The 24,033-nt window shown below is 57.7% G+C and overlaps 2 protein-coding genes across 3 annotated transcripts in view; both read right to left on the bottom strand.

Annotated features, from left to right (window-relative positions):
* The window catches only part of DLG3 (discs large MAGUK scaffold protein 3), a 78,755-nt gene extending 64,639 nt beyond the window's left edge, over positions 1-14,116 (bottom strand). The window contains exons 1-4 of one of the 2 annotated variants that reach the window (XM_068412107.1): positions 14,101-14,116; positions 11,832-11,963; positions 5,169-5,317; positions 3,388-3,543 (exon numbers count right to left, since the gene is read on the bottom strand). In XM_068412107.1, coding sequence (XP_068268208.1) covers positions 3,388-3,543; positions 5,169-5,317; positions 11,832-11,963; positions 14,101-14,116 — 453 coding nt within the window. The remainder of the gene's footprint in view (positions 1-3,387; positions 3,544-5,168; positions 5,318-11,831; positions 11,964-14,100) is intronic. The other variant, XM_068412108.1, reaches the window with a different exon arrangement.
* A 1,282-nt stretch (positions 14,117-15,398) lies between these two features.
* GDPD2 (glycerophosphodiester phosphodiesterase domain containing 2) lies at positions 15,399-23,464 on the bottom strand. Its single transcript, XM_068412063.1, has 15 exons — positions 23,351-23,464; positions 22,086-22,189; positions 21,918-22,011; positions 21,637-21,696; positions 21,172-21,270; positions 20,698-20,791; positions 20,103-20,248; positions 19,505-19,587; positions 18,823-18,973; positions 18,050-18,265; positions 17,037-17,188; positions 16,534-16,681; positions 16,215-16,297; positions 15,744-15,772; positions 15,399-15,451 (listed from the first exon to the last, which is right to left on the bottom strand). The coding sequence occupies exons 1-15, from the start codon at positions 23,462-23,464 to the stop codon at positions 15,399-15,401; spliced, it is 1,626 nt and encodes a 541-aa protein (XP_068268164.1).
* Positions 23,465-24,033: the final 569 nt, after the last annotated feature.

The following is a 24,033-nucleotide window of genomic DNA, read 5'->3' as shown; positions in this document are numbered from 1 at the left end:
CTTTTACCAGTGGCAGGGTGTCTGCTGGAGCTCTTGTTACTGGGCTGATAGCACCAGGGGGGCAGCTGCTCTGCCCTGCAGCTGGTGCCCTCCTGCCCTAGCATTAAATATCACCTATTATAAAAGCTTCCCTGGTTCTTCCAAGTGCCATTTGCCATCTCAAGCATTTTCCTGAAACCCACTTTGGAAATGCCTGTGGTAAGAAGCATGCACCAAAGGCTGTGGAGCAAGAAGTCACTGTGGAGGTGGGCAGGAGCTCAGTGTGTAGGTGTTATCCAGCCTCAACACTGCCCTGCACGCTGGGGCTGTTGAGAACCGACATGGGAGGTGATGCTGGGCAGGAGCTGAGGTGTCCTCAATGCCTTCGTGGAGGAGCGAAGAATGCAAAGCAGGGCCCACACTGTGGTCCACCGGCACAGCCGATCCCACGTCGCAGTCCAGATCGCTGACATGGGGGACTGCTGGAAATTCTTCTGCTCCGCCGGGTCAAGGCTTGTGTTCAGCGATGAAGATGACACCTTGGGGACAGGCTTACCGCCGTGTCAGAGGCCCCTGTATCCCAGCACGGGGGCTGCCGCAGAGGAGCAGCGCTTGAACCTGCAGCTCTCCAGCACTGCTTGGTCCCAGTTCCCAGGAAAGCTGCCGAGTCTCCACAGAAAACCAAGTTTCAGGGAGGACTACGGACATGGCTAAGCCCAGCACTGAACCCTACCATCCCGACCGTTTTTCCCCTCCAGGTCCCTGCTCTGCCTGCAGCCAGGCTGTGAAGTGGCCATCCTCTGGGATAAAAAAAGGCTGCAGATGAGAGAGCCCTGCCAGAGCACAGCCCTCCCGGAGCTCCGTCCTGCCCACCCGGGTCGCCACCGCCCCCTCACTCCTGGGGCAGTGACCCCCTGCTCTGGGCTGGCAGCTGCGGTCCCTGTGGACAGGTGACCCCGAAAGCACCAGCGCCCGGCACTGAGGACCGGCTCCTGACCTGTATCCACACAGGCTAGGAAAGGAGGAGGCTGAAAATTAAAAAAGCTTCAGAAAAGAATGACAGGAATTATTTCAGGGCTGGAACAACCTGCCTCACACTGAGCAAGTAAAGAAGCCAATCTGTTTAGTTTATCTAAGGGAAAGTTAAGAGGGAACTTAGACGCATCTATAAATACCTACATGTTAGGAACATTTCTGATTGCCACGGTCCTTTATCCTAGCAAACAAAGGCAGCAAAATTTCCTGGGGCTGGGAGCTAAAGCAAGAGAAATCCAGGCTAACAGAATCACAGACTGGTTGGGGTCGGAAGGGATCTCTGGAGATCATCTAGTCCAACCCCCTGCCAAAGCAGGTTCACCCAGAGCATATTGCACAGGGTCGTGTCCAGGCAGGTTTTGAATATCTCCAGAGAAGGAGACTCCACAACCTCCCTCGGCAGCCTGTTCCAGTGCTCTGGCACCCTCAAAGTAAAGAAGTTCCTCCTCATATTCAGATGGAACTTCCCATGTTTCAGTTTGTGCCCGTTGCCCCTTGTCCTGTCACCGGGCACCACTGAGAAGAGTCTGGTTCCATCCTCTTGACACCTGCCCCTAAGGTATTTGTAAGCATTGATAAGATCCCCCCTCAGTCTTCTCTTCTCCAGGCTAACCAGACCCAGCTCCCTCAGCCTCTCCTCGTAAGAGAGATGCTCCAGTCCTCTGATCATCTTTGTAGCCTCCACTGGACTCTCTCCAGTAGTTCCTTGTCTTTCTTGAACTGGGGGGCCCAGAATTGCACACAGTACTCCAGGGGTGGCCTCACCAGGGCAGTGTAGAGGAGGAGAAGAACCTCCCTCGACCTGCTGGCCACACTCTTCCTCATGCACCCCAGGATACCATTGGCCTTCCTGGCCCCAAGGGCACATTGCTGGCTCATGGTGAACTTGTCCACCAGAACTCCCAGGTCCTTCTCCGCAGAGCTGCTTTCCAGCAGGTCAACCCCCAGCCTGTACTGGTACATGGGGTTATTCCTCCCTATGTGCAGGACCCTACACTTGCCTTTGTTGAACTTCATTAGGTTCCTCTCTGTCCAACTCTCCAGCCTGTCCAGGTCTCGCTGAATGGCAGCACAGCCTTCTGGTGTATTGGCCACTCCTCACAGTTTTGTGTCATCAGCAAAGTGCAGATTTTTAATGGGAAGGACAAATAACCACCAGGCCAGCAAGGGTAGGGACACAGCAGATTCCCCATCGTGTGAAGTCTTAAAATCAAAGCTAGGTGGTTGCTGCTAAAAGAGACGTTGCCACTCAGCCAGACATTTGGGGCTGGATGCAAGAGCCACTGCAGTCCACAGCCTGGGACAATGAGGAAGAAAATCCCTTAAAATCTGACTGTTGCCAATTGATCAGGCTCTCACTCCTCAAGGGTTTTGTCCTGTGACTCCCTCATCTGCTGTTGTTGTTCCCTCCCACTGGTGAACAGGGACCGGCAGCTGAGCTCATCCTCCTGTCGGGTTCAGAAAACCACTGTCCCACCCTCCCAAAACTGGTAAAGATTTGGTGAATGTTTGAAAACAGAGAGAGTAGCAAGAAGAAAAGGAGAAATTAAACAGTAAGGGAAAAAAATGGGGCATTACCCATTTTATTGCAGTCCAGAATAAGAAGGGAAACGTTTAAAAAGGTGAGAAAAGCAGCAGTGCAATTTTCGTGTTTAAAATATTTCGGAAGAAGACTTTGACTGAGCAAACAAGCATTATTTCAAACTATGACAAGGAAAACAACATTTTCATATCATTTTAAATCTGTGGTGAGCTCCATCCATCCCGGCCACTTCATCCCTCCCAAATGTACATTTTGCCCTTCGCTTGTCCCTAAAACTCCCCTCAAATGCGTAGCCCGAACGATGCACTTGCACCAGGAGGCAGCTGAGATTTACCATGCACATCCAAATAAATGGCGTTTCTGGGTAAATAAGACAGCAGAGAGAAGCTCCCGGTAAGCTGAGGAATGGACCTGCCATTTAAGAGCTCAGAGAAAAAAATACGCCAATCTGCAATGTGGGAGTGTGCCAGCGCTGGGGGCGAGAGGGACGGGGCTGGGAGAATTTCCAGCTCCATGCAGCCTCTTTATTTCTGCGCCGTATCCACCCGCCCTCCGAGCCCTGAGGGCTGACACCGGGCCACGGCAAATGCCAGTGCAAGGGGATGATTTCAGTGTCACCCAGCCCCTGGCACAGGTGACCGCTACATTTCCTAGCCTGAGCATCCCCAGGATAGCCGTGAGGAAACGCTGCCAGCCCCGGGGGAGGAAAACACCTGCCCGGCACCGTTCCTGCGGTGCGATCGGCACACGGCCCCAGTGCTGTCCCCTCAGTGCCAGCCGCCAGCTGGGCTGACAGGACGGGACGCGGCGTGGGGCGTACGGAGGCTCACCTGGGGCAGGGCGCTGCGAGAGCCGAGCACCAGGCTGCAGACGCTGGCCGGTGCCTCTGTCCTCCGTGCCGTCACCCTCACCAGCCGCGGCGGCGTCCCCAGCGTGCTGTCCCCTGCCCCTGCGGGAAGCCTCTGCTCACCATCCTGGGACAGATCCTGAAATGAGACAAGGGGTACATGCAGGTAGGTCAGGCCAGCTGCCTCCAAGCCCTCCCACTGCTTCTGGAAGGGCCAAAACGAGCTTTCCCCCACGCAGGGGGCTCATATTGCCTTTGGTGAGCATCCCACCGCCCGTGATAGCCTGCCCTGGCACTGGTCCCATGGGCAGCGGGGTCACTGCAGGCGACGGTGGAGGCTTGCAAGCGGGGGACCCTGGGGCTGTCCTGCCGCTGGGCCGGGGCAGCTCCCTGTGGCATGTCACATTTCAGCAACACAAGATGCCTCAAACACATATTCTGGAGAAAGGAGGAGGGATTCGATGGCGTCGATGGGCTTGGGCTGTGTTTGGTGCAGGGAAGCCCAAGACCAGCTGCTTTTCTAGTACTCCCTGCGTGTAGGGCACTTCGGGGGGAGCAGAAGTGCCTCCCACACCAGCTGCGCCAGGCCCACGGCTGCTTTCACACTTGTTTCCACACTGATTTTTTAAATGTCCTTATTGACTGTCACATCTCAGGGCCCCACGGACTGGTCTGGCTGCAGAGACCAGTGGTCGTTGCCAGCAGAGCTCACTAGTGGGTGGATCAAGGCTACAGGAGACCCAAAAAAACAAAGCAGGATCCCACTGCCTGTGGTATGACATCACTAAAAATTCATTCATAAACACAGACTAGATCTGCAGGTTTGCCTTTAACTAAAGGGACTGTCAATGTGAAAGGGGTCAAGAAAAAATGGGACTAAACCAGTTCCTGAGTCAGAGGGACACAGATATCTCCTGCACTGAGTGTGAGCAGTTTTGTCCGCCCTGTTCTTGATCATCAAACTCCTTTAAAGTGTTCCTCCTTAGAAGACATCATTCAGCTCCATCGTCCCTGTGTGCCGCTCAGATTTGGTGTCCACGCAGGTATATGATGGGAAGCCAGTTCAGCCCATGAGGCAGAAACACGGTATTTATCTGATAGGATTATTTCACTGAAAAGAGGAATCCCTGAATTTTTGCATTTCTGCACAAATGTTCCTGTATCCTCATTTCAGGGGGGTTCCACAGCATCCCTTGGCAGGGCACAAGGCAGTGAGGGGGGATGGGAAGAGGACCTGCAAAGGCACGAGGCAATTTTATTTACCTTGGTGCCTTTGAGATAACTGAGACCCTACTGCTCAATTCCTGCCTCCCCACCTGGTGCTGTATCTTTTAAAAGGCTGTTGAAAATTAAAGAGAACGCAAATAAGAGAGACAGAAGTCACCTGAGAGTGAGAAAAAATCCTGAAAAGGGAAACTTAAAAGCCTCAACCTACTTCACTTATCAAAAGCAGCCTGCGAGGTGGCTAGATCAGAGCGCTGAAACATCTCCATGGGAGACAGCGTCAGACGGCAGCAACTAATCCAGCTGCACAGCAGAGCAGGAGCTGAAGCTATTTGCATTAGGAGTAATTCAATTAACACTTGTGAATCAGAGAAGTTGCCTCATTAATGAGACAAGCTATGACAGAGGAGGTGTGGAAACATCCCTGGTGCGAGCTGGCTGGGCTGCGGTGGCCAGCAGCCTCCCGTGCCCCTTGCCTCTCCCTCGGTGAAGGAGCGTGCAAAGTCTGGCCCCGCAGCATCATGCCGGAGTGGCTCTTACCTTGGGGAGGTTTTGGGGCTCTCCAGGTGTGACCTCGGAGCTGGGCTCGCTGGCCCCATGCTGCTGCCTGGCTGTGCTGTGACGTGCATCCGGGCTGGGAGGCTGCAGGGGTGCAGAGCGCAGCGTGAAATCATAGAATTCGTGGATATCTGCAAAACAGCGCGAGAAACATCCACAGGACCGGGGAGGCAGCCCGATGCCAGCGTCCTGTGTGAGGTCTGTGCCCACCCGCTCTGCCCCCAGAGCATCATAAGACTGAGCCCTCTGTGAGAGGCTGGCACCTGGGTGATGGGCTGGGACAGGGCTCTGCTGGCTCCCCACCCTTGCCGTGCTGCCCACCGTGCTCCCCTGTACAAGGCAAGAGGTGCAGTGGGGTGCCTGGCTCAGTGCGCGGTGCCCCATGGTTGTGGAAGGCACAGGCTTTTCCACGGAGCAATGACCACATGCTTCACAGGGACTAAGAGCAAACCATGCTCAGCAACATCAATCACAAACCCACCCCATCCCGCTCTCCTCCAGGCTGTGCCAGCCCCATGCATGGTCCCATGTCCCCTCTGCTCTGAGAAGCCTCCTGCACCAGGCAGCCCCTGCCTGCCCTGATGCTGCCAGGCTTTGCCCTCCCCATCACTGCTCCTCAGCACCCCTGCCCCCACAGGGACAGGCAGAGAGGGCACAGGGCACTAGGACAGCAGGCTCAGGGTGTACAAGCTCTAAAGCTGATGGCTACAGCTGTCTCATCTCCAGCTCCTCCCCCAATAAATTCCCTCTTTCCACCTGGCACAATACTACCTATGCATTGCCACAAGCAGATGCCAGGTATCCTCGCTCTGGGCTCCAAGGACCTGAGTCTGCTGCTGTAAATCATAGTGGCTCTGGAGTGAGGTGTGAGTGGGGTGTCCCAGCCCTCACTGCTCCAGAGAGAGTTACAGGGTGACAGCGGGACCTGATGGCAGCTGCAGACTGTGTGTAGCTCCAGGGGGGCTGTGGAAGCCCAGACCCTCCCCTACACCTGCCAAGAGCATTTTACCCTCTCTCGGTCACACTTGGAAGGGGAGGGGGATTGCAGGGAGCAGCAGGGCTGCAGTGGTCTTTGCTCCTCCCTAAGGAAGCTCCCACTGCCACGCACTCAGGCAGCTGCCGGCCTCCAGCCGCCCCCAGCTCATCTCCAGAGCCGGGTCAGACACGAACCTCCAGATCCAGCACCTTTGTAGGAGCAACGAAAGCCAATATACCCATTGCAGAAGTGTTTAATTTCAGAAAGGGAACTACGTCAAAAGTGAGAAGCTTTTTTATAAAGAAACTGAAAGGGGTAATAAAGAGGGTAAAACATTTGTGAGAGGCACTGAGCCTATTTAGAGAGATGCCACGGGGACATCAGAGCAAACACACAGTGCCTGGCCAGAGGATACTGTAAAGGCAAAAGGGAGGAAAGCAAGGCTGGAGCACAAGGGAAGGGAGGCTATTAAAAGCGAGAAGACATTCGTCTAAAAAGCTGAAGCTGCGTCCAAATGAGAAAACCAGAAAGGATGGTAAATGCTGCCAGGTTAAAGGTAAAGCTCCAAAAGGTCAGCCAAAGGAGTTTGGTAAACGCCTTGCAAAAGGCATAAAAAAGTAATAAATCCCTTCAAGCACCTGGGAAACAGGAAGCCTGGCGGGATCGGCAGGGCCAAAAAGTCACGGCAGCATAAATAAGCACTCGGAGCAGGGAAAGCCACAGCAGGAACCTGAGCTCATTTTCTGTACCTGCGTCCGCTGCTGAGGAGGCTGGAGCGTCCCTCTTTGGCAAGTGACCCCAAGGGCAAGCAGTGGGTCACAGCTCGAGGGGCTGTGGCCATTCCCTCAGCACTCCGTGGGAGCTCGGGGAAGAAGCGGCTGTGCCAGCCCTTCCCTGGGCCATTTCTCACCTGAAACTATGCCACGCCGAGGCACCCTGGGGTATTAAATGCCCACTTTATAAAGATTTCCAAAGGAAATCTGACGAGTGCTGGGCAGTGTAAGTAGGGACACGCTGAGCACGGCCCGCGGCTATTTCCCAGAGAGGCTTTCACAAAGTAGGATTGCATCCCCAGGCGCAGGTCCCCATCCTCTCCCTGTGCTTAACCAGATGCCCAGGCACGACAGCGGCACGTTCGTGTTGCAGATGGGATGGGGAGCAGCATCGATCCCCATGATCCAGGTCCCAGGGGCTGCCTGGTGACCTCCCAGACACAGCAAAAAAGCCGCTATAAATCCTGGCTGCCAGCAGAGCAGCTTTGTGCCCGCAGGGAGCCCAGCCAGGCCGTGCGGCTGCCTGAGTCCAGGGAGCACCGTGCCACTGCCCAGCATCAATGCTGCTTTTGGAGCTGCTGCTTCGTGCTGCACCACTGCCAGGCCCTGTCCTGTGCCCTGGGAGAAATGGGACAGCCAGCAATGATGGGAGGAGCGGGAGTCCCCAGATCCACTCACCTCACCTGGGGCATCCCCTCCACAGCCTCCCAGGTGCCGAGCACGCTGCTGGCAGCCCCCAAAGCCCTCCCAAATCACACATGAGGTCACAGCAAGCAGTCGTCGCACAGCCAGACAAAGGGGACTTTGTTTTCATGCAAAAACATCTCTCCCTCTGGTTATAAAAATAGTCATTGCGTAACGGGATAGCAGGGGCTCCTGGCTGCACCGATTGCGCCTGGAATGCACAAAACTTTACAAAAATTAAAACAGGATTTGAAGAGCCCCGTCGCAGGGGTGCACTGCTGCCGGCGTCCCCGTTTGTCACCCGTCTGCTGCAGGAACATAGCCTTGGGCAGCCAAGCTGGCAACGTGCCTGCAGAGCGGGAAGCTTGTCCTCTGAAGCAGCCACTCTCCACCTCCAAAACCCTCAGCCCACGTTAGGTGCTTGCTGGGAAAGGGAATCGTTGCTGGCACCAGGGATTAGAGGAGTTTCAGGATCAGGGGATGGGGTTCAGGCAGCGAAGGGCGCAGCCATGATAGGAATACATTTTAGGGGACAGGTGTGTGTAGCATTAAAGATAATTTAAATATATGCTGGTTTCCTTCATTTCTTATGGGCATCACAAGTTGCACACAAGTCTGCGTCACCTGCGCACTTTAAGAGCGGCGCTACCTGAAAAGCCTCAGGAAGAGGACACTGTGGTAGCAAAAGATGATGCCGCATGTTCCGTCTTACAGACAAACTTCTGTTTGATGACAGTGTAAATCTGCTCTGGGTCTAATAAGGAAGAGTAGCTCAAGATTTACAGAGATTAGAACTTGTCTAACAATTTCCTTCTGGTGTCAATAGGTCAAATAAGTGTAATTAAATATTTCTATAGCACCAGCATCCGAGGGCAAACGCAGTGCCCTTGTGCCAGCTGTCACTGCACTTCCAGAAAATGACATTTTTTCCCTGACACATGCACTGTCATCAGCTGCATCACCACAGATTTACCCCAAGCTGAAAGTCCAGCCTCGCACCAGGAGGGAGGATTCACACCTACAGCCACCACAGCAGAGTTTTCAAGCAAGCTACGAGTTTCCATCCTTGGCTATGGGCTAATTTGCAAGAGGAAGAGTCCTCAGGGCTGGGAATCCTCCAGATTCCTCCACTTTTCCACCCTGGCACCAGTCACCCGGTGAAGCCACGACCACCATCCCCCAGCAGCGCTGCTGGCGAGCTGAGTTCCCAGATGGAGTTTTGCACCCAGGGAAGCACCGCGGGTCAGCAACAGCCTGCCTCTCCTCCTGCCTCCGCAGCAGCAGGGCTCTCTGGGAGGAACCTTTTTTGGGGTTAAAGGAGCTGCAGGGGAGGGCTGGAGGCTCGAACAGCCAACAGGACCCAACTGGGGTCTGCACCAGCCTCCGCTCAGGCGCAGGAGAGGAGCTGAGCCCCAGAGGGCTTTCGGGAGGAGCGCTGCCCTTTGGGCTGCTGGCAGCCGGCGCGGCCGAGCGCACACAAGCCCTGCCTGTCCGCCCAGCTTCGCCCGCTGCAAAGGGCACAACGGCCCCTTTCAGCCCCAGCTCCGGGAAGGAAAGGTCAGCGAGCTGCTTCTCCGTGCGAGCCCCCTCCTCCTTGGCGGCATGAGACAGGACCAAGCACCTCCCCGAGGGGCTCTGGGGAGTGGAGGGAAAGCAGAGCCACCATCACCCCAGCCCCGCTGCAGCGTCCCCAAGCCCCGGCTCCTCAAGCGCACTTTCACCAGGCTGTTTCCCTGCAAGTCACGCGCTCGGCTCTGCGGCCTCAGACGCAGGGAGAGAGGGGCCGGGAGGAGGGAGCCAGCACGGCCTGTTTTCCCTCTGCGCCACCAAGAAAATTCTTTTGTGCGGAGCAGGGTTGGTGCATTCCAGCATGGAGCAGCTCCTGCACGGCTGCGCGGAGCCAGCTGCCGCGGCACCCACCGGGCAGGAGCTGTCCTGGCAGGGTCAGCGTGCCCCAGGGCACGGGCAGCTCCAGGGAGAGGGAGCTGAGTCTGGCACGGTGGTCACAAGGATTTAAGGGGCTGTGCTGTGCTCAGAGGAGTCTGGCAGAAAACAGTGCATGTGCAGAGTAACGCTGGGCACAGTCATGGTGACGGATACGTCCAGCCCTGGACACCACACAGGCTTTATCTGAACATCCCATCAGATCCTCCCCTGGAGCTGGCCAAACTGGGGCTTCTGGAGTCCACAAAACAGCTTATTCTTAAAAAAAAAAAAAAAAAAAAAATAGCATACAGAAAGCCATATGCCTGGCATTTTTCATGTGGACCAACTTAGAAAACTCCATGATGTTTGGCACTTCTGGTAGCTCTACTACAGCATAATGCACTTTGGTGTTCAAACTCAAACTGGCCAACGCATGACTTAGGAGAGCATTACCTGTAGGAGCACATGATCTGAGGACAAGGATGTACCATGCTCATGTATTCATGTTCCCCAAGGGTTGGGAAAAAAAAAAAAAAAGCAGGCCCATGTTGCTGAAAGGCAAGAGGAGGGACCTCTGCAAGCTGAGACCTCTCCGGAGCCAAAAGCATCTGGCACAGCTGGGGGAGCGAGATGGGAGCCCCTGCGCCGAGAGGCGTACCCACGGCTCTCCTGCAATTCCTCCTCCCTCGGATAAACTCCGAACCAGCTCCGTAAGTCCTGACAAACTTCAGACAGACACAGCAGCCCACTGCAAAAAGGGGAGGGTGAAAAGCAAATAAAATAGAAATGCTTCACCACCCTCCTAGAGCTGTCACCACATTCCAGCAGGTCCGGACCACGGACACAGAGTGACCCTGGTATATGCCAGCTGTGTGCGGGCACAATGAGCACGCAGGACAGTGTCACACGTGGCAGGGATGGAGGAATTCACAAACCCACGCTCTGGGGGAAAGGGCGGAAGTAATTAATGCAAATTCCGAGTTAGGTAAACACATCTAGAGAAAGCTCGCTCTGGCATGGGGAACTAATATCCTGTTAAACCAGTTGAAAAGGTCACCAGCAATCAAGCAACACTCCCTCATGCCAGCGTTGACAGGACACTGAGACAGACAGCTTACAGCAGGGAGCTGGGAAGCTGTGCAGCACCCGTGTGCCAACACGCAAACCGCAGCCGGCTCGGCGTGTGCGCGGACGGGCTCTCTGCAGCTACGCTCACTCCGCAACACTTTTGTGCTAATGTGAACAGCTCTGGGCGTTGGGAGAGCAGCTTTGCTGCCTTCGCACAGCCCTGGGGAGGGCCGGGGGAGCACACAAAAGCAGCCAGGGGCGTTGGACACATGTCAGGTTTGCCAAGGCGATCACTGCCCTGCTTCCAGGGTGGGGTTAACCGTGGGCTGGGGACCATTGGGAGAATGGGTTGTACAAATGAAGAGGCAAGAAAAAACACTGAATTTTGTTTTTCTAAAAAAAACCCACTTTGCAAAGAAGGTGCATTTTCAAATGACCTTGTTCAGCGAGACAGCAGTGCGTCTTGCACGGAGAAGCTGCATATTCCGGCAAGACTCCAGCTGTGTTTGTCTAAATCCACCCAGAGAACTTTACGTTGCACTCAAAATGGCATTTTCTGGTGCCCAGCCCCAAGACGAGCCTCGCTGCCAAGCCTGGTTCTTGTGTGAAACGGAGCCGCTTGCACAGCATGTTACTCGCAAGTGCTTGTGGGTCTCAGCGCAAGAAAGGCCAGGATACCCCCCAAAAGCAGCTACATACACATGGATTCTCTCTCAAAGACAAAAAATTTAGTTTCCCCTTGGGCCAGCAGCGGGAATGGAAAGGAGCAGGTTGTGATGAGGCTGAGGGAAGCAGGGAGGAGCAAGGCCCCGTGGCAGGGTGTCCTTGGTATGGCTGCAGAGCTGGAAACACAGCAGTGGCTGTGGACACGCCACGCCTGCACTGCGCAGAGGGTGCCCACAGCACTGCAGTGTCCTTTAGCAGGTGCCGAACAGATCTGGCACGGCCTGATGAAGAAGGCTTTACCCTTTGTCCACAATCACCTGACTGAGGAATCCTGTTCATGTCGCAAACACCCAGCGACTGCCTCCCTGACCCCCAGTACCTCCTGCCCAAGCGCTGGAGAGGAAAGACAGCCCAGCTCCCTGGCGTCACAGGCACCCATGTGTTTGCACAGGATGCACCCAGCCTGGTCAGTGCCAGGCAGCTGTGCAGGATTGGGCCCCCAGGAGAGCTCACTGACCACAAAGCCCCAGGGACCACAAGGCAGGGGCTTACCCAGCAGAGCCTGGAAGAGTTCACTTTGGAAGACGTGCGAGACTTTTCCAATGGAGGCTTTTAGCTCCTGCTCCTCTGGGGACCGCAGGGTGCTTTGGTATCTGGTCAGAATTTCCACTGCCCGTTCAGTGTCTGCAGAGATGACACAGGAGTAACAAGGCATTAACACTGAAGGATGGACAGGCATCTTCAGGAAAGGCTCGAGGGCAGCCTTGGAGGGCTGCAAAGAGCTCACCTGCATAATGCCTCAAGTTGCCTTTTGGCTTCGGATTTTCAAGAGTCAGACAGCCACAAAAGCAGCCTCCTTACACATACCTGGAAGAGCTGCAAGGTGCAGAGGGGCCATGGCGGAAAGCCAGGCAGGGGCTGGAGGGGAAGTGGTTCTGCCTGCTGGCCCTCCTCGACCCTGAAAACCAGGAGCTAGACCCAGGTTGACTCACCTCCGAACCCTGTGGCACTGGGCAGCCTGATCACCTCTGCCACCTCCCAGGCAGAGAAGCCATGCAGGAGCTGGATGTGTCCCGGTTGCACAGGGCTGTGAGTACTACTGCAGGAGTTGCAGTCTCCCACCCAGGGCCAGATGGCTGCAGCAAAGCTGAACGTGGCTCCACTAATGTAGCACAAGAGAGTGCAAACAGCTCAGCTACACAAGTGGCAAAACTTGGGTTTCTACAAGGCGAAGTGTAAGAATTGCTCCATGCAGCAAGCAGCCTTGGGTCAGCAGGAGACACTGGGAGAGGAACAAGGTGCCTTGGGGTCAGGGAAGGAGGGATGCTGGCCAGGAGGGGAGCTGGAGGCTGCCATGAAGCAATGCTTTGGTTAAAGGCTGGGCTTACCATAGCTGTGAGACAACCTTGGACCTAAAATAGTGGAGCTACGATGTCTCTGTGTCAGGACACCTCCATGCTTCTCTGGGCAGATGCCCAGAGCTGCCAGTCCAGCTCCAGCCCCAGATGTGACCCATCTCTCAGATGTGTGAGGAGCTCTTGTGGACCTTGAGCCCATGCCAGCCTTAACAGTGAATATTTTGCTTTGTCACCCAGGCAGCCCGCAAACAAAGAGCATCTGTGTGAGGAGGAGGGGGAGCCATCCTGCCACTGTTGGGGACTCATCTTTTAATGGAGGAACTCATGCAGAAAGGATGACCCTGTCATCCCAGGGCTCTCGGCAGGGAATTCAGGTCATTGAACAAGGGTGCCTGTGTCTGCTAGGGTGCGTGCCACCTGCTGTCCCAGCCCGAGCGACTGGCTCATCCTCAGCTGAAAGGGGAAAGGTGTCCTGCCTGGGTCACTGGCCCACACTGACTCATCGTGGGAGCAGAACAGAGAAAGGAGCCTGGGGAAGCGTGAATAGCTCCTGCCCAGAGCTGGGCTCCACACTGGCTCTGGGAAAAGCAGGGACTTCCCTAAGCTCCAGATTTATTGGGCTTTATCTGTGTCCCAGCCCTGTGTTATCACTAAGGGCTTAGGTCTCTGCAAGATCAGACAGTGGCTTCAGACACTACCCAGCATCTCGTGAGCGGGATTGAGTCATCTTTGCCTGGTCATTCCTGACCTTACCAGCAGAAGCTTAAGAAGCAGGTGGAGAACTGCAGCCATCACACCAGGACACAAAGACGGTGAACCTCATGTGAACATCCCACCTCAGTCCAGGCTCCACAGAAAGAGCAGAGTGCCCCCTGCAATGACCCCTGCGCTGCTGGCCACCAGCACCGCGTGACAGCCAGCTGGAGCAGGGGAGCACTGGCCCTGGACCACCAAACCCAGGCGACTGCTGTGCCCCCTGCACAGGGGAGAGACCGGCGCACCCTTCCTGCAGCACCCAAGAAAGAGCACGTGGTGTCCAGGGCCCACCTCACCATGCCTCAAGGTGCAAGTCCCACCTAAAGGAGGTCCTTCCTCCCAGGGCCCACACACCCCTTACCCGTCCTCCCCCCAGCACCCAAGGGTGCTGCAAGCACAGCATCCCATGGCCCCCCGCTCCCAGCCACAGTGGCACGAGTGTCCCACCGCCCGGGGAGGGCGTGAAGCTGGGGCACCCGGTCCTCGGGTCTCAGCCCCGGGGGTGCACCGGGCAGGGCCGCTTGGTCCGTGGTAAAGAAGGAAGGAAGGAAGCATGGAGGGAGGGAGGGAAGGAGGGCGGGCGGCAGCTTCCCGGCAGGAGCGCGGGGCACCGGGCTCAACCCGGGGCCGGTACCGGCAGGGCAGACACTTGTTGAGCGCGGCGGCCGCGGTGCGGGCAGGGCAGGGCAGGGCAGGGCTCTCCTTACCTTCCCGGCGGATCATCGCTCCGCCGTGGCCGGCGGCCGCTCCGGTCGGTGCCAGACCGCGAGCGGCCGAGCCGCCGCCCGCCCCGCCCCGCGGGGACCGGCCGCGGAGCCGCCCCCCGCCCGCCGGCACCGCCTCCGGGAGCGCCCCGGCACCGAGGGCTCTCCCGCTGCTCGGCCCCGGGGCGCGGCTGCTCGGCGGGCTTACCCCGCCCCGGCAGCCCCGGCCGGCACCGCCCGGCTCGGCCGCCCCCCCCGCCGCGCTGAAGAGGGCCCGGCCCGGAGGAGCCGCTCGGCGCCCGGCACCGCTTCCCCGCGCCGTCACTAGATGGCACGACCGCGCCGCGGATCCCCGCCTGCCCCGGGGCCGGCACCGGCCGGGCTGCGCCTGCCCCGGCGCCGGCAGCGCTGCAGGGAGCCGGGAGCTGGGGGTAAAGGTGGGGGTGCAAGGGGTGAGGGGAAGGGGAGGAGGCGGTTATGGCCAACTCACCCCTTCGGGGTCTGTCCCGCTCCGCTGATTTATTGACATTAATAAGTAGGAACAAGTAAAACTGACCCGATCCCTTTCCAAGTTCAAGGCCCTGCCGCAAAGTGACCGACGCTGAGTCCCACCGCCCCCCTCCCTCACACACCTCCGCAGCCTGGACCGTGACCATGGTCCTGTCCGCCCCGGGCACCCTCCACCCCCAGCTCCCTTTCCCCCCAGAGCAACAGGCACTAACTGCTGCATGGGGTGCCAGCACGCTGGCCCACAAGCATGAAGCCAGCAGGGGCAGGACTTGTGTCCCGCATGGGGGTGGGAAGAGCTCAGCTCCCCCTCCATCCTGTGAAAAGCCAACCCCCTCGCACCCCCCTTCCTACTCCTCAAGCCATGGGGCAGGGCAGCCCCCAGGGCAGCAGCACTTTAAACAAGGTTTCCCCTCACTGGCTGCAGAGCTGCTGCTGACCCCTGCACCAAACAGCGACTCAAATCCCCACTAATCTCCAAACCCCAGGGCAGAGGTCTTAGCCCCAGCACCGCCGGATAAGTACTCAGCCCGCAGGCACAACCCAGCCCCAGGAAACTCCTGCAAAGGCTCCAGTTCCTCACTGCCAGGGGGAACTGGGAATCCAGTTCCAAGTCTTTTCAGCTGAGGGCAGTTGTGCACCACGCAAGGAGCCAGGAAGGCTACGGGGGATGGGAAGCTCAGGAAGGAGTCTGCAAAGGAAAGGAGCCTTGAAGCTGGCCTGAGGAATGCTCCCCACTTGAGCTGTGCAGGGCTCTGGCTGCCCCTCCCCATGGCTGATGCCGGCTGGAGGGGTCACTCTTGCATCAAGCTGTTGATCTTTGTGAGCAGCACGTCCGTCTCGGACTCTGGGGAGACAGAGAGAAAAAAAAAAACACAGTCATCGCAGGCAGCGACAGGCGGAGTGGCCTGAAAAGCAGGTTTGAGGAGACTTGGGGAATGCAGGATTCCCCAACGCTGTCCCACAGGGCCATTTGCTAAGGGCAGGACTGGAATTCCCTGGGCTGGGATTCCCTTTCCTCCCCCAACCATCCCAAACTGCTCTGTCATGTTCTGCTGGAGAAAGCTGCCTGCCAGGGAAAGTCCCGCAGGCACAGGCTGGCTCCGAGGGAGGGAAAGCTCACATCCATGCACACTCACCCGCTGGCCGTCTTCTCTGGGAGCATTTCCTAGGAGATGGAATAGGCTCAATGTTAGCATCTCAGTCTGGTCTCCCCCGAGCTCCCAGCTGGAGACTGTGGGGCCACACAGGACACACAGCCCCACAGGGATCTGCTCTTAGTGCCTGCAGCACTGGTAAAGGAGCAGGGCCAAGGTCCCCAGCCTCAGCCTACCAAGCCCTGGGGTACAGAGGGAGCTAGTTAGTGTGAACTAAGGCATCCAGCAGCTCGAGGAGGGGTCAGGCCAGATTTTTAGCTTCAACCTGGTGGTAAAGCCTGCCTCCGCACACTGCTGTCTCTCTTAGCCAGACAGGAGAGGACTCCCAGGATCCGAGTCCAGAGAGGGGTGACAGCAGATAGGACCGGGTTTGGGTATGTACCAGCCACCCAGGGCACACTACAGCCTCCCCCAACAGACCTGCCCCAGGAGGGGGAAAGGGATCAAACATACTTCAGCAAGAGGAAGGCCCAGAGGATGGCAAGGAAGGAAGTGCAGTCTACAACAATCCAGATCATGAGGTATGTGCTGCTGGGCTGCAAGGCAACAAGACAAGCCATGAGCACCAGCCAGGGGTGGTGTGCTGGTGGCATGGCCCAGCCTGCTGTGCCAGCAGTCCCTTATACAGAGTCACACGTTCCCATGCCAGCACAGCACTGAACAAAAGCCACCCTCCAGGCAGCTGGTTGCCCAGGGCTGCTGCAGAAAGGGACCCACAAGTGCCTGGGGCACAGGGCTGTGGGGCAGGGTGAAGGATGGAGGGCTCACTTACGAGCAGCCAGATGGGGCGTTTCATCTCCTTCAGCACCTGGCAGGCATTGGTGGTGACAGATGTCACTCCAGAGCACCACAGCACGGAGAAGAGCCAGGGCTTATTCACCACGTACAAGTTGACAGAGATGTTGTCCTGGCGGTACTGCCTGTGTAAGGACAGCCGTGGTCAGAACAGCAGACAGCAGGGTGCTGGCATGCTCAGCGTACAACCAGAGAGGACTGTAGATCTGGGATGTGATCCGGCATTTGCAGCCACATGGAGCAACTGTCTGGAGAGCCAGACCCAGGGCAGATTTGATGGCAAGGCAGAGCACTGCAGCCAGCTCCATCCCGGCACCAGCCCTGCCTGATAAGGCATGCTTGTCCACAAGGCCGTAGCACACACCTTGCCCTACCCAGCAGTGCACATGCACTCAGCCTCAGCTGGCCCTCACCTCTGCTGGCTCCTGGGACAGTGCCCAGGCCCCACAGCTCCCAGGCTCCTGGGCACAGGGCTCTCACCTGATCTCCTCAGAGCTCATATCCTGGTAGGGCAGATTGACATGCAGCAGTGGCTCCTTCTCATTCTGGAGTCTCTTTCGGCCGTAAACTTGCTGAATACCTGGGGCTTGCTGTTTGACCTGTTCCCTGAACCCATCTGGCAGCCAGAGGACCTAGGCAAAAGCCAGAGAGCACATGCAGAGGAGAGGTGCTCCAGAGAGCTTGCTCTCTTCTGATATTGCCTTGCAGGTCCCGGCACACATGGCCTGCTCTGTCAGCCGCTTCCTGCCCTCCTCTCCACGCTCAGCTCCTCCACGAAGATCTCAGCCAGGACAGTCTCCTAAGAGCTTGTCCCAGCCAAGAAGTAAGCACAACAGACCCCACTGAGGGGAGAAAGTAGTTCCAGCCTAAGAAAGCTGCAGCAGTTATGTCATTTCTGGGTCCTTGAATGGATCAGTGCATCCTTTTGGCCCCAACTCTGCACCAAGAATGCTCCTTGGATCAGCACTACAGTACAAGTCTTTGCTGCATCCCCTCCTGCTCTGCATTTCCAAAAAGCCAAGAAGGGAAAGTGATTTGAGGGCCAATTCATCCCCTCAGGGCAGCACGTGTCCTGTGCTGCTGAGGTTGGATTAAGTGCAAAGGCAACACAGGAGGTTGCAGCAAGCGTTCCAGAGCTGCAGGGAGAGGTGTGGCACAGTGCAGGGAGGTGGAAGCCTGAGCATTGTTTTCCTTCTCTTGCTAGCACTGTTGGTCACCTCCCTAGACTGAGTCACTGTTTACACACCAGGGTGGCCAGTGCTGAGGAACCAGAGTATTTGGAGGGGTCCGAAGCTGTAGGCATTAACCCCTAATTATTGGCAACTTCTCCCACCTAGAGAACCCCACACCTGGACAGGGTTCCCCAGCAGGGATCACATACAGGAATGTGGTGTTTGGGGTGGCAGGGATGCTCAGTGGGGTTGGCGGGGCACTTCCCACCATGGCAGCAGCGACAGCAGAGCCTGGCACTGGTGGGGCAGTGGCCAGCTCACCTGCTGTAGTGGGATGCCTGACTCTAAGATCACTTCCAGGGTGGCATTGACGAAGCTCTGGTAGTCACTGTGGTTCTCAGGCCGGAGGTCGAACATGATGGAGATATTGGTCTGCTTGGCTGCCTCTAGCACCTGTTCCAGGGATGGGATCCTCTGTTTAGTCACCTCGTAGCGATCGACAGCAGAAAGACTCTGCACGGTGGGAAAAGGCCTCCGCTGCAAGGGTGAGAGAGTGTTAGTCATCATAGGTAGACCCCCGTAAGCTTCCACCTCCCAAACTGGTCGCCGTCTCTGGCTTTCAGTTTCCTACACTGGCCTCTCTCTCCATGTGCTCTCTAGTGCAGGCAGGCACAGGGATCCTTCCCCAGCACATCCACAGGGCACCTCCAACCTTCTTCCCACTAACAGCACAGTTCAAGCAGCCCCAACACCCGTGGGCATTCAGAGCAGCTCACCAGTTGGTTAGTCACCTTTTGGGAAGAGCCTTGCCACAGCTGCCTCCAAGCCCAGGCAGGCTGTGCAGCTCAGAGCGAACGCATGAGACATCTCCCCTCAAACCAGCCTCTTCCATGACTCAGCTGAGGAGTCAGAACAAACCCCAGCTTGGGGCGTAACCGCACCCAAGGGATTCGTGCAGGTGTGGAAGTGCTTCTGCACCCTGTCCAGGTGTCTGCCAGGACCAGGGCTGCAGAGGGAACCTTCCCCAGGGCAGGGCTCATGTTTCACCCACAAACACACCCATTCCTGACCAGCCAACCCAGGGGCATCCTAACCTCCAAGAACCAGCTGCCAGCATCCAACTGCTGGAGGTCTGTCCAGTTGAAGGCAGTGCTGTTCAGGGCAGCCCTCTCAGGGAACACAGCCTGCACATTGGTGGTCCTGGTGAGATCCTCGTCATGCATGAGGAATGGGACCCCATCAGCACTGGCAAAGGAGCAGACAGGGAAGCTCTACATTGCAAGCTGTTTGTCTCCTATCCTTGCCCTGGCATTTCTGCCCCCTCCCAGCCACCCCAGTAGGGTAACCCCCACCCTTATGCCTACTTGTGGTCCTCTACACAAAAAGGTAAGTGTCCAGAAAGCACCAGACAGAGAGAGTACCCAGAGACCAAGCCAGGAACCAAGTAGTTCCTTGCTCACTGCAACAGCTGTGCCCGTAGCAGGATTGCATGAGATGAACTAGATCCAGGGTCTGTTTTCCAAGCAGTGCCCCTCCCCTCGTGGTGCCTCCCTCCTAATGCCCTGGAAGGCAACCTGCGTGGGGAGGACAGAAACCCGGTACCCCTCCCAGATCATTGGGACACCAAGCTGGATCCAGTCCCATACTGGGAAGGCGGGAATGGCAGAGCCCTTTGAACAGGGCTGCCTCCAAACGCAGGCTATATCAGTCCTCCAGCTGTGTTCCAGAACACCCCACAGGCCCCTTCCTCCCTCCAAGTCCCTGCTGCCCCTTTACCTCACCATGACGTCTGTCTCAAAGACTTGCACATCACAGTCCACTGCCTTGTGCAGTGACATGAGGGTGTTTTCGGGGGCCAGCTGGAAAAGGAACAGTGTTAGTGCAGAGGGCATGGGCAGGAAGGGGCAGGAGGCAGGAACTCACCCTGCCTGGCTGCACCCAGCAGCTTGGCTGGGCTCTAGGGCAACCACAGTGAGACTGGGGTGACCCTGGTAGGGTGGGGGATAGAAAAATGCTGGGTGCAGACAGCCAGAGCCTGCCTAGGCCCTGCTTCCCACACGACACAGACAGGTTTTCTGCTGAGAGTCACCTGCTCCTGGTCCAGCAGCACTCAGCAAGCAGCTCTGCCCTGTGGCTGCTGTGCAGAATCACACTATGCTCACCCATCATCCTATGCTCACCCATCCTCCGGCCCTGTGCTGACCTGGCTGGGGTGGGAACTCCTCTCTACTGAGCTGGCTAGAGCTCATCCAGGTGTGCAGCAGTAAGGGTCTGATGCCGGTGCCCCATGGCCAGGCACAGCCTGGCTTTTGCTGGCAGAGAAGCCTGTCCCATCCACCCTGACCACTGTGCCAGGATGGTGCTGGTCACTCACCATGGGGGCTCCTCGGTGGCCAACCAGGGCTGGCTTGGGGGGCAGCTGGTTCTCCTCCATGATGCAAGGGGAGGTCAATCCCAGGGGAGCCAGATACAGTGCAACCATCACTGCGCAGTACACAAGCAGCAGAAACACTTTGAGACCTGCAGGCAGAGACAGAGAAGATGACAGAGGGGTGAGGTACAGAGGAAGTATTTTGCAGGCTGTTAGGAATAAGCCAAGGCTTCTTCGCCTGGCATTAACTTATGGTTGCCCTAGGTCAGGCACTGCATCCCCAGCCTCAGGAACACTGCAGATTTAATTCTTGGCCCACTACATGTCTTTGCACCCCAATCCAGCACTTCTGCAGGACTCAGTCTGCCATTCATAGCCCTCCTTCAGCTGCAAAGCAGCAAGGGCTGAAGCTGCACCAAGGGCTGGGCATGGAAAGCAGCAACCAAGAGCAGGCATTTTCTACTAGACTGAGTCCTGGGGACCTGTTCCCACTGCACCAATGCTCTGTGCACCACTCTGCCACCAGTGCTGCTCGTTTGGGTGGTAGGAAGCAGGACACCAGCTGAGGGGGAAGGTGGAGACCTTGGAGGGGGATTACCTGTGTTGCGGGTGTGGTAGATGAAGCTGGCCAGGGGCAAGGCAAGCAATGTCATTCCCCACACGATTCCAATGTGAAGGAAGGGACCTGTTGCCTGGGGAGGCAAAGGCAGGGTGTCAGCCAGCATCAGCCCAGCCCATCCCCAAAACCCACATGCTCCAATGCCAGGGATCTGCAGCCAGCACTGCTGGAAGAGCCACAGTGCCAGGGAGGGAAGGACAGGCTCCTGGGCGGACTGAACAGACTCCCTGCTCTGGTCCAGCCACTGTTCATCACCCTGACCGCAGCTGCTCCAGGCAGGACTGCAAGAGCAGGAGGAGCACTTTGCCTGGCCAGGCAGGAGAAGTCAAGGGCAGGGAGTTAACCTCCATGGCACACAGCCATGCTGGGGGCTCCAGTCACCACCCTTCAGCTCATCCCCACAAGCTGGGTACAAGGTGCAGTGGGGGAGTCTCTGGTATCGAGGTGACTCACCTGCAAGGAGATATGTGCACTTCTCCATTCCTCCGCCCACTTTATTCCCAGCCCTGTGAAGGCTGCAGCCACCACCAAGGCAGTTAAGATCAGCAGGGTCTGTGGGGCAGGGCACAGGGCAGTTAGGGGAGCACACAGCATCCTGCAGGCCAGCTGGGCTCTGCTCTGGCAGTGCAGGCAGACTCCTCCTCATCCCTTCCTCCTGAGCCCCTGCAAGTCCCAAGACCTCACTTCCCCCCTTTGGGTTTGCAGCTGAGCTCTGTACCCCATGCTTTGAGCAAGGAGAATATTCCCATCCCAGAGACATGTGGTGGGGGAAATAACTGCAGCCCATCTCAGCAGGGACACAGAGCCACTCAGTGGGGTCACAGCAGCCATATGCAGCCCCAGTAGGCTGGTCACAGCTTCCCAAGCTGCAAGGGCAGCCAGGGCAGGCACCATCTCCCTGCCACCCCAGTCTCTCACCTTGTGCAGCCAGTGTAGCTTCAAGGGCTGGCCACAGAGTTGCAAGCAAAAAGCAAGCACCTGCGAGAAGAACAAGGAGATGTCAGAGCTGGGCTGTACCCCACACCTCAGCCCTCTACAGGCACAGAACTCAGCCACAGGACCTCTAGCCCCCCAACACAGATGGGGTCCTTGGCCATGCTCAGGTTGACACAGCTCCAGCAGGCTGGATGCTGCAGGCTCCACCTGGCTCCGCACAGCTTCATACCCCCACTAGCCCAGGTGGGATCAGCAGGGCTCACCAGCAGCACAGCCGAGTAGGTGATCAGCATGGCTGTAGCTATGAGCAGGACCAGGGACCAGTCTAGCCACAACTTCGTCTGCTTGAAGATGAACCTGCCAGCAAAGGGGATGGTCAGAGGGGCAAGGGGGGACTCAGGGAGCAAGGCTGTTTGTGGGATCCTACTCACTCATTGAAGTTGTGGAAATCATTGAGGATGATGATGGCGAAGTAGAGCCACACCAGTGTGAAGAAGAAGACGCAGAAGAGGAAAACGAACCAGCTGCAGTCGCACTGAAAGCCAGATGACAGCTATGCACACACCTGAAGGGGACCTAGACCCTGGCCAGGTTGCTGAGACCCCTGGGGACCACCCAGCCTGCATCAAGGTGCACAGGGGGTCACAGGAGGCACTGGCCTTACGGGTCCAGGCACTGAGCTGCCCCATGGAGAGGGAACAGAGCTCCCCAGGAGAGCTCTTTTGGCTGGACCCATGCTACAGGAAGATGGACCATCATCTCCTACAACAAACTAAAAAGCTGCCTATGCCAGGCTGGGGAGGACAACCCTGTGGCAGGACAGCCTCCTTTCCCGTGCGGCAGCCCCCGGGAGCAGGCTGGGACTTTGGGCAAGGGAAGGGGCAGAGAGCCAGGTCCTGTTCCCTTCCAGCTGGGTGATCTGTGGGCTGGGCAGAGAGGGGTGCTGTGCCTCAGGGCTGCCATTGCAGCAGTGAGCCTGCAGACTGCTCCTGCCTGCCCAGCCAAAACTAGGTCCAGCTTCAGGGTCTCCAGCCCCACGCACACAGGGAGGTGAGGGGTGGCACAGGTGCTGAGCAGGACACCTGGCAGCTCAGACCAACTCGCACATTCCGGGCAAGACAGGACAAGCAGCAGCACAGCCGCTCCCATGGGAGTTGGACACCTCAGAGAATCCCAGGGCCTCACCCATCCCAGGTTACAAATTGCTGGGGACACCCCCTTCCAGCACCCCATTGGTGGGGGATGCACCCAGCCAGGAACCATGCCTCCCACGTGTCCTGCCAGGCACTCAGCACCCCAGGACCTGCCGCCACGCGCAGCCCTCGGGGAGCGCAGCATTCTGCTCCAGGCACGTGCGAGCCCAGCCACATACGCACGCTCGGCTGGGCAGCGGACGGCTGTGGCTCAGCCTCGCTGCTGCCAGCGTGCTGCTCTACCCTTCTCCTCACCCAGCAGCAATAGACAACTCACCCTCTCACTGCTGCAGGCTAGGGCAGCCCCTGGACAGAGAGGGTGCCAGGTAGCACCCCAGCTCTCCTGGGGCTCAGCTCCAGGGAGCAGGACCAGTGACAAGGGGTCAGCAGCCCAATGTCTGGGCTGAGCCCCCCAGCCAAGGCCCTTCCCCACCCAAGCCACCGCTCTGAGCCTCCCACACAGGGGCTGGCCGGCCCCAGCTCAACATCACCCATGGTATCACCTTGGTGGTTCTCAGGCCCTTCCTCTTCTCCTTCTTGGCGGTGATCCACTGGCAGCTGTAGAGGCAGAGCAGGCAGGTGGCACAGGGGCGGCAGCAGCCAGGGGGGTCTGCCATAGCACCAGGCTGTCCCAGGCCAAAGGTCCAGCGTCCTGTGGGGGATGCACACAGTGTGTCGGCACAGACCTCCCAACACACACCGCCCCCCTACCCCGTGGGGATGCGGCACTGCAGCATCCAGGGTCCCGGTACCCTGCCAAGCGGCCGCCCCACAGCCCTAAGACATAGCGGGGCTGCTGGCCGTGTCCCCAGGCAAGGCGTGGGTTACCAGGGAAACCGGGAGCACAGGGTGCAGCCCAACCTGTTCAGCAGGCTGCTCGGGGACCCTTCGCTCTACGAGCCAGAGCAAGCCCGGAGCTGGCAGGGAGCAGGGCCTGCTCCCTAGCCCAGGGTTCAGTGCTCTGACTGGGCTCCAGGGGCACCGTGCAGGCTCCAGGGGCACCGTGCAGGCTCCAGGGGCCAGCAGCCTCGCCGGCCAGCTTGACACAACCTTGCACCCAGGCTCCCCGGGAGCAGCCCAGCTGCAAGGACCAAGCAGCCCCATGCCACAGCCCGGGGCTCCTGCTACGCAGCAGGGGGCATGTGTCACAGCCTGGGAAGTCCCCATCCTCCTCCCTAAGCCCAGG

This window comes from Nyctibius grandis, chromosome 13 (genome assembly GCF_013368605.1).
Source record: "Nyctibius grandis isolate bNycGra1 chromosome 13, bNycGra1.pri, whole genome shotgun sequence".
NCBI lineage: Eukaryota > Metazoa > Chordata > Aves > Nyctibiiformes > Nyctibiidae > Nyctibius > Nyctibius grandis.
Note: the sequence above shows the minus strand (reverse complement) of the source record. Positions and strands in the feature narration are given on the sequence as shown.

Coding starts and splice junctions, on each gene's coding strand:
- GDPD2 (XM_068412063.1), bottom strand. CDS start 23,464: ATGGCAGACCCCCCTGGCTGCTGCCGCCCCTGTGCCACCTGCCTGCTC. Junction 22,190..23,350: donor AGGGCCTGAGAACCACCAAG/GTGATACCATGG, acceptor TCTGGCTTTCAG/TGCGACTGCAGCTGGTTCGT. Junction 18,266..18,822: donor CTGGCAGCTGGTTCTTGGAG/GTTAGGATGCCC, acceptor TCACCCTTGCAG/CGGAGGCCTTTTCCCACCGT.